At 34.4% G+C, this 9469-nt stretch overlaps 1 protein-coding gene across 3 annotated transcripts; it reads left to right on the top strand.

The window, feature by feature from the left end:
* Nucleotides 1–427: 427 nt before the first annotated feature.
* Nucleotides 428–7278, top strand: LOC148240136 (uncharacterized). 3 transcript variants are annotated; one of them, XM_088211965.1, is made up of 13 exons: nt 428–1032; nt 1531–1663; nt 1974–2110; nt 2545–2746; nt 2937–3175; nt 3255–3366; nt 3518–3662; nt 3847–3989; nt 4095–4264; nt 4354–4662; nt 4748–4800; nt 4993–5207; nt 5832–7278. In XM_088211965.1, the coding sequence occupies exons 1-13, from the start codon at nt 826–828 to the stop codon at nt 7016–7018; spliced, it is 3252 nt and encodes a 1083-aa protein (XP_088068091.1). In that variant the 5' UTR covers nt 428–825; the 3' UTR covers nt 7019–7278. The 3 variants fall into 3 exon arrangements, with proteins under 3 accessions (XP_088068091.1, XP_088068092.1, XP_088068093.1); XM_088211966.1 differs by lacking the exons at nt 428–1032; nt 1531–1663 and having other exon boundaries at nt 1974–2114; XM_088211967.1 differs by lacking the exons at nt 428–1032; nt 1531–1663 and having other exon boundaries at nt 1979–2118.
* The last annotated feature ends 2191 nt before the right edge of the window (nt 7279–9469 follow it).

Genomic DNA, 9469 nt, shown 5'->3' with positions numbered 1-9469 from the left:
TTTTAATTTTTAATGCATTAATCTCAGAAACATCTTCTTATTCAAACCTTATATGCAAGTAATAAACTTGTTATTCTAATTCAAAATCTTTAGATGCAATCGTGAGGTAGTTTAACAGGCAGTTGAAAGACAAGAAGAGTTGCTGGAAAGTTGATTGAGCCAATAATAATGTCTTATTTTTTATGGTTTTAATTCAAAATTCGTATGATTTTTATTGGAATCTGCACAGAATTAGTCCCACTAAAATGGGTCATTCTTGTTTTTTAGTGTCTGCTTGGCAATGTGAGGCTAGACTCTGATCATACTTTATCACAATAGATGAGGAGCCAAATTTTCTGCATTTTTCTTTTCAAAATTAATTTTTTTTTCCTGGTTTTTTTATTGGCTTCCATTTATGATTTAGCCACAGGCAAAGCAACTTCCTTTATTTTCTTTATAGCAGAAAAAGGAGGATTTCCTCTCTCTCTCTCTCTCTCTCTCTCTCTCTCTCTCCCTCCTCTGTGGCTTATCTGCATTGTCAGTATTTTTTTTTCTTTTTTAATTTTGAAAGGAGGCAATTACTGTCGGTTTCATGTACGCTATCCTTAATCTGACAAGCTTGAAGCTTCCTCAACAATCAGATCCATTACTCCTCCTCTAAAAACCCTGCATTTCCTCTATAATTTCTTCTAATCTCTTCTTATTCTTTGTATAACTTTGATTTTTTCACTATTGGGTTTCTCAGTTTGGTTCATGCTTTCTACACGAACCCTCTCATGTCGTCCTTTTTGATCACAAGCCATAGCCTCTATAGTTAAAGACTTCAACTTTTGGGTTCATCCAGAAATGGGTTTGCTCAGAAGTTCATGCACTATTCTCCTTTGTTGGGTCCTCTCGGTTTTGTTTTTAGTATTTCATTGTGCTGGTTCTGATATCTCTGTCAAGTTCTTAAAGGCTCCTCGTGCATTCTCGCATCGGAACTCGGCCACATTTGTGTTTCAAGTTTTGGCGGGGGGTGATGGCATTTGCAGAGGATGTAGAATGAGTTGCAAGGTTGGCTAATCTTTGTTCTAAATCCATAGCTTTTGTTGTCTTTATGTCTAAGCTCATATATATATATGCTTCTTTCCTGCATAGTTCCTTTGATAATGTGAGTTGGTTGTTGATTTTCGCCTTTTCTTTTTGGGTTTTCTAGTTTTGAGTGATCTATATAAGCCCTTTTGTCCGCTAGTAATAGGCGTATCAAAAAGTTTACTTAGCACTATTCTGGTATAGAAATCAAAGACGTATTGGAAAGGATATAGGTTAATTTGTTTACAAGGTTGAGCCTTGAACTCTGAGTGATTTCTTACTTCATAGGATTTTGTTTTTCTGTGTTCCTCATTGGTAATTATAGAATTGATGGAATCCCTCATGATTCTGATTCGTTGATTCATCTCATTACAAGTTTGATATTTTTCAATTGAAGATCACAGAATAAAATGTTCTCTCTGTTGCAATTACTATATAGTTTTCTAATGGTCTTTTCCATTATTAATAACATGCATGCAGCTGGATGATGGCACTGCTTCTGATTGTGGACGTAAGAGGGCTTTTTACTCCAATTTGCAGGACGGAAACCATACATTTGAAGTCTGCACAAATGGGTCTGGAGTGGGCTGTGCTACCTACAACTGGACTGTTGGTTAGGAAACTTGTCTTTTTCCTTTTTCTCTCCTCTAGCTTCTATTATCTTTTCCACATTTTGTCATGACTTTCCGTCTCAAATTCTTCTAAATATGTAATCTTAGGAGATATGGTGAAGCTCTTTTTCTGTTAAATTCAGGAATATAGCTTATTTTTCATTAAGTAGGATATTCTGAATTCGGATAGGACACACAAAATTCACTTTAGACTTGTTAGAGACTGTAGTTTATCCGGCTTATATAAGTCATTCTATGTATCAAATTTCTCTATGATCCTTTATCGATTGTAGTTCTACATTTTTTTTGCAGATACTGTACCCCCTACAGCTTATGTAACAGCATCAACACTTTTTACGAATGCCCTAAACGTTTCTGTAAATATTTCTTTTACTGAACCATGCACTGGTGGAGGAGGTTTCAGATGTTCATCTTTGAATGCCTGCAACGTGAGTAGGTGCCAAAATATGCCAAATTTATAACTGTTTTGCTATGTGATTAATTATAATAATTCATTATTATTATTTTGTGATAAGTGACTTTCTTACTCCTTTTGCTTGATGTATCTTCTATGATTAAAGAATATTAATTCTAGCGCACATTTTTTCCTGTGGATAAAATCCAGGGCACTTAAAAATTATATGAATATTTGAGTTGCTCTCACCAGATTTCGAAGGAGAAAAAGAACTCCAGTGAAACATTGTTTGAAATGTAGAGCAAATGTAATATGGCCTTTTTTCGTAACTTTATGAATTATTGATAAAGAATCTTGGATTTGACTCTCAAAGGGCCTTGTTTGCCAAGAATTATTGACACATGCATGTAAAAAGTCCTCAGCTTTTTATATTAAATTCTTTAAAATTTGTATAATACCTCATGACAGCTTCTAGTCTATGGTGCTGCCCAAGTTATACCGTCTTCACTCATCACTTTGCAATCAAACCTGAGATATTCCCTTCTTCTGGCATTATCATCAACTGTTCAGTACGGGCGAGTGATATTGGTGATGGATAAGAATTTTTGTACTGACAGAGCTGGCAACATATTTAAAAGAACAGAGAATTCAAGTTTCTACGTGCGATTTGGTGAGTTCTGTAATTAATCACTAGACATTTAAGTGAAGTTCATTTCTCCATCGATAGGGTTCGCCTTCATATATAGTTAACAACTGCACTTAGAACTCAATAACCTGTTTGCAGCTGCGTGAGCTTAACTCATCCTTTTTATATTATCATAATTTTCATTGACTAATTTCTTGGTGATTGCATTTTTCAGATAGAAGAAATGTGTTTGTTGACTTGAGGACCCGTGTTCCAGAAAAATTACTCCTACTAAACAATCAAACTAGAGTTGTGCAGGCAACTAATGAAAATGAAAACTTGAAGGTCTACCTGTATTTCTCAGAACCTGTTCTAAACTCATCCGCAGATATTCTCAAATCAATCAACATAAGTCAAGGGACTCTTCTTCCCATCAACAGTCAAAAGCTTGGGAATAGAAGATTCGGATATTTGGTTAGTGGTTACTCTGAAGTGTCCTTAAATGCATTTCAATATTTATTAATATGTCTAACATCTGCATGCTTTTCTTCAGGTTTCAGGGATGGGAAGCGTTGCTATAATCAGAGTAACCTTTGATTCAAAGTCTATAATAAGCAGACAAGGGACCGCTGTTTCTCCAGTTGCGCCAGTTACTTTCCTATATGGTATAAATTACATTTATTTAGTGTGTTCTCCATAGTATAAAGTACTTTCCTTAATGATGTGGGCTTAGAAAGAAGATGATTCCTCACAGTCTGTTAAAGCAGTTTAGATATGGTTGTTTCCTGCTGACATGGATATAGGCTTGATCTTCAGATTCCGAGAGACCTGTGGTGAGATTAAGCACAACAGCTAACATGAGGACAAAAGAACATTATATACCAATCTCCATAAAGTTTATGAAACCCGTATTTGGATTTAACTCCTCGTTTGTGGCAATTTCAGGCGGGCACCTGCAAAGGCAAGTACTTTCTCATTACCGAGACTGCTTGCATGTTCAAAAAATAGACATACATAGATCAATCTGAAATGTGCGATTCACAAATCAGAAGATCGTACACTAAATTGCTTCTTTTTTGCTCGATCCTAGTTATCGAGAGGATTCAGTTCATATGCTGATTTATTTCCTTTTTCCCTGGAAGCAGTTTCCACGAATTAAGTAGGAGCATATATATGGTAGAGATACAAGCAGATGATGATATTGTTTCTGTTAGTGTTCCTGAAAACGTAACTGGGGATGTTGCTGGAAACAAAAATCTACCATCTAATATTCTACGAGTGAGGCACTGTAAGGCATTTCTCCTCTTCTTTTTGTTAGTTGACTTAACTCTATGCAGTTAATGGAATTTCCTTTCAGTAACTTCCTCATGTAGCTTATGGAAAATAAATGCAGATTCTGTACCTTTAATATCTTCTGTGACTTCTTCCTTTGTGACTGCTGCTTTCTTGACAACCTCTTTTTATGCCGGTCTGATCACTGTTTCAACCTCAAGCCTTCAGTCTGCAAGTGCATTTTCAAGACCAACTTCTTCCCTGACGTCATTTCCTGCAAGGAATCTTTTTGTATAATCCTAAATCTATGAGTCATGACCTCTTAAACTACCTTAAGGTCAACGCAAAATTAATAATATGACACGTTTTCTGTTGTACAGAGATACGCAAGCCACATTCAGGTTTTTGCATTATCTAGATGGCTATCAGTAACATTGCCAGTTGAGTTCTATGAGTTTGCGAGGTGCTTACGCTGGAGTATTCCCTACTTTAATCTCCCATGGGAAAGTGGGAATACTCAATCAGTCATGATAGGCTCAAGCCCTCCTGCGGGCCAACATCCCTACAGTTCCAAAATTCATGAATTTGGAATTTTCCAAAGCATACAACCTGAAGAAGAGAATTTGAGAAAGGCTGATCCAGTGTATGGATTGCCATTAACTCCAATGGAATACATGTCATTTTTTGAGGTCAAATATCTTCCTCTGGATGTCCCTTTTCTTTCTTCTTCTGCATGACCTATTTTAGATGATAGATCGTGTTATCTATTGGCAGACGCAGGATAAACCAGAGGCAGAATATATTTTGGATCTGAGACATTCAAGTGGGTGAGCTCCTTAAGAAGACCTCTTTTTCCATTTTCTGACATATTCTTTTTCAAATTTCATTACTGATCAGAAAGCATTTTTGGAAGAGATTATATTGGAGGAGAGTAAAAAACAGTAGTATATACTTTGCAAACATCAATAGGTTTTTATCTGGTTGTTAATATACTGTCTTGCTGTTTTTATGTCTTGTAGGTGGAGAGATTTTAACAGAAGTATGTTCTGGTTAGCTGTGATTGGTGGCACTTTACTACTGCTCCATGCTTTACTGTTACTCTGTATCAAATTCCGGAACAGAAGTCCTCGAAAGCAGAGGGTTTATGGAGCACTGATATTCCCAAGATTTGGGATATTTCTTACGATTCTTGCACTTCCATGCATCTGTGAAGCTTCCGCTGCTCTGATTAGAGGTACAAGTATCTAACTTTTCACTTCATATAACTCATATAATGCTGAATCATGGACTAACTTTGCTTTAACAAATAATTATTTTTCTTGAATTGCAGTGTGCAAACAATTGCTCTGGTAGTATTATCTTAGGCTACAATTGAGAAAATATTCATGTTATTGGTTCCAAACTATTGTTGGCTATTATCTATCTCTGAGAAACAATCTGAATCCTCGAAAGAGGATGAACATGACACCCTCATATTGAAATCTTGATCTCTTCAGCATTTGATGTTTATAAAATGTTTTTTACAGATCAAAATTATGTTCTAAATCTTTTATAAAGAAAGCTGCAATATTTTGTAAAATTATCTTCTCTAAATCTGGAAAATATGGTGTTACATCTTTATATGATAGGTTGCTTAATAAAGCTACTTACCTATCGAATTATTTTCCTTACTATTCCAAAATTGTGATGCTCCTACCTTGGCCTTGGAAACCAATTGAAACTCCTTTTGCACATTCATTGCTTTTAAAATCCCTTATTCTGTAAACTGCATGATGAGAATTTTTCATATGTAGCTCCAATATTATTTTTATTTTGGGGAGTTACACAACTGAGAAGATATTGCTTTTCATGGCTAAAGGAGGAGAAACATTAGGGACTGTAGTTGGAGCTCTGCTCTTGGGTTCTGTGGCATTTCTCCTTCTGGCAATGCTTTTGTTTCTCTCAATCGGCATCACTTTTGGAAAGCTATTACAGTATAAGGAAGTCCATCAAGAAGGTCAGAGATTTCAGTGGTATCAGGAAATCATCCGAGTAACGTTAGGTCCTGGTAAGAGAGGTCAATGGACATGGAAAAACCAACCAAACTCAATTTATCTAACCATGTTAGGCCCTCTGTTTGAAGACCTAAGGGGACCACCAAAATACATGCTCTCACAGATTTCTGGGAGCAATCCCCGTAAGCAAAGTGATCGTATCATTGCATCAGATGATGAAACAGAAGATGCAGAAGCTCCATTTATCCAGAAGCTGTTTGGAATCCTTAGAATTTACTATACTCTTCTTGAAACTGTGAAACGAGTTTCTCTGGGCATTATAGCCGGTGCCTACTTGGATAACTGGTCATCAAGAACTCCAACAGTATTTATGTTGTGCATTACCTCCTTTCAGCTCTTCTTCCTTGTTCTTAAGAAGCCTTTTATCAAGAAAAAAGTTCAGTTGGTAGAGATCATTTCTGTTTCTTGCGAAGTAGGCTTATTTGCAACTTGTTTGGTTCTCTTAAAGAAGGAATTTTCAGCTGGGAGTGAGTCTAAAGTTGGAGTATTCATGATCTTACTATTCTTAGTTTGTTTTCTTGCTCAAATGATTAATGAATGGTATGCTTTATATAAGCAGACAAAAGGGCTAGGCCCCAATGACAACTCTATCTTAATGGGTGTGAAGATGGCTTCAATTGGGTTTCTCTTGATTTTCATCCCAAAGAAATTTACGAAACATTTTGAAAGCCAATTTATGGTGAATCAAACTGAAAATCAAGAAACTAGGGAGACAAGTTCTTCCACTGATAGGAACAGGAGTTCTGGTAGTCGAAGCTCAGGCACTACGGATAAGCCATGGACTAAACAACTAAGGGAACTTGCAAAGGCCAGCTTTAGCAAAGATGGAAGTGGATCTTCAAATGATATTCCTTCAAGTAGTCGCACTAGGTGGAGCGGGTTCTGGGGAATGAAGAGAAGTGGGAACTCACCTGTAAGTACATCTGCAGACTTTAAACCGAAACCCAGAGGGTTGTACAAAGACCTAGAAGCAATTTTTGCATCCAAGTGAATATCATTATCTTCATAGTAATGTAGCTTTGAGAATTGATCCATTGTTTTGGCTGGAATGTTGTAGAGAGCTGTTAATCAGTAGAAATAGCTATAGATTTGGACATTCACAACATGTGATTATAACACAGCAATTCTCAATTTATACATGATGATTTAGATTGAGATTGAAGCTAACAATGTAGATGATTATGGAATCTGCTTCATCAATATCGAACCAGTTGTGAATAGTTAATAAAATTATACATTTATTTCAACGTATATTTTCTCCAGTCGTTTTGAGAAAACTTGTGATTTAGAAAAGCCTTGTTTCGATTAATGGATGGTATCTTTTGTGGAAGATCAATAAAGAAACCCAGCTATATAACAATATATTAGCTGCTCTGGCTAAATTCATTATTTGCAGAGCAGGGCTTGAACTTCAAATTTACATACCCATGAACCACAGACTAAAATGCAATGAAGACATTGCCATATTATGTAATTTGTTACTATATGTGCGACCCCAAACTTATACTTTGGTATCTTACAAGATCATACATTTATGACTAATATCTATAAATATGCAATAAATAAATATCCGCTAATCTAATCTGAGAGTTGAGATAATGAACGGTTCATATCACGGATCGAAAAGTTGGATGATGGTGTTGAATCCAGCTTATCATTTCTCCTCAACCCCACTTCACTTTATGCTTTTATTTGCAGCAGCAGAACACAACAAATCCATTTCCTGTTCGCCAAAACCAAAAGCATCTCCTCCATTATCAAAAAATCTCAATATAATACTAACTGTTCCTCTTCATCTTCTTCTTCTTCTTCTTCTCTCTCTCTCTCTCTAAATATCAGAAAAAGAAAAAAAAAACTTAGAAAGACTAAAAAAAACCAGTGAGGAGTTATAATCACAGAAAAAGTTGGTAGTAGCAACAACATGAATATCTTTTAATTTTAGATTTATGAAATATCTTTTAAATTTATATATTATTTACATAAATATACATTTTTAAAATAAAAATTTATATATTTCATTATTCGAGTTATAAGTCACGTAAAAATCATAAAGATAAAATTTTAATAAAAAGATCTGGAATGCACAATTTAAATTAAAATTTATACTCTTATAACGAGAATAGATTTAATGTAATTCAGAATTTACGTAAAAAGAAAAAAATATTAATTAAATTGGTTGTTATAAAAATATATAAATTAATTAATTATAAAAAAATAATTATGAAAACAATAAAATGTTAAGAAATATAAAGAAACTATTTTTAATGTTCTATAAAAAATATTTTCTTTCTATTTTAATTATTTTATAAAATATATTAACCCTTTTTGTGTTTGTATGAATAAAGATATCTATAAGTACATATAATTTTAAAATGTTTTTATGTGAAAAAATGGCATGGCTTTGTGAATTGTGTGCATATAGAGACCATACAGAGGATTTTCTCTTGGACATGGCACCAAAGTTGCCAATAGGAGAACATAAAAGAGAAGCTTGTGCCCAAAGCACACCATCCTTCTATCACCTCTCTCTCTCTCTATATATATATATATGTATGTATATTATTATATTCCTCTGTTCATAGATTAAAGCAAAGAAGCAAAGCATCTCTTCTTACACGCCACCACATTGTCTTTTCTTTCTCTTGTAAGCCTTTAACAACATTCCTTTGCTTAGAATTTAGCTTCTCTGCTTTTTTTTTTAAAAAAAACATATATATAAATATATATATATATATGTATCATCTTTAATCTAAACAGAATAGTGGGTTTCCATTATCTTTTTCTCTGCAAAAACATTGCTGAAGTTTGGAATCTCTTCCTAGCTATAGCTTTCTGGAATCGATTAATTAATTAATCCATTAATTATGAGGTCAAACAAGTTCAAAATGGAATTCTGTTTTTCTTTCTTGGACTTCCTATTAGGCCAAATCTTTCTCTTGTTGTTTTTATGTTGATATATATAAATATGGAGTCTAAAACTATTAAGAGCCTCTTCTTTTCTTCTTCCTCTTAAGAATGCAGCTTTATGGTATTTTCAATTCTTTTAGTTAAGCTCTCTGTCGAGTCTTCAAGTTTTTTTTTTTTTTTTTTCCGTCAAATATGTTTTCTCAATTTATTCTTTTACCTTTCTTTGCTAAATTTCTCTAATGGGTTTTTGTAGATCTCTTTTCCCAAGCCTTCTAGTTACAAAATTAACTCTGTTCTCTGGTTCTTTTTCAAGCTTTCTGTGTCTGATATTGTTTCATTCATCAGTTCTTATCAGCTTCTATTGCTCTAACCCATTTCTTTATTCTCCACTCTCTACACAGAAATTTGAAAAATTTTAATGTATTTCTTCCTGAAATCATCAGCAAACCAGTGTTAGCACCTCTCTTCTTTTGCTTTCTTTGTTGATAAACTATCCCAAGTTTGAAGTTCCAAACTTTGTGTTTTGCTTTCCATG

The sequence above is a fragment of the Carica papaya genome, chromosome 9 (genome assembly GCF_054855325.1).
Source record: "Carica papaya isolate Zhongbai chromosome 9, ASM5485532v1, whole genome shotgun sequence".
Lineage (NCBI taxonomy): Eukaryota > Viridiplantae > Streptophyta > Magnoliopsida > Brassicales > Caricaceae > Carica > Carica papaya.
This window is presented reverse-complemented; position numbering and strand designations above follow the sequence as displayed.

What these genes read in the sequence shown, in the direction of transcription:
- LOC148240136 (XM_088211965.1), top strand. Translation starts at nt 826, where the DNA reads ATGGGTTTGCTCAGAAGTTCATGCACTATTCTCCTTTGTTGGGTCCTC. An exon ending in GATGTAGAATGAGTTGCAAG is followed by an intron (nt 1,033 to 1,530) that starts GTTGGCTAATCT and finishes ACATGCATGCAG; the next exon opens with CTGGATGATGGCACTGCTTC. An exon ending in GCCAGTTACTTTCCTATATG is followed by an intron (nt 3,367 to 3,517) that starts GTATAAATTACA and finishes CTTGATCTTCAG; the next exon opens with ATTCCGAGAGACCTGTGGTG.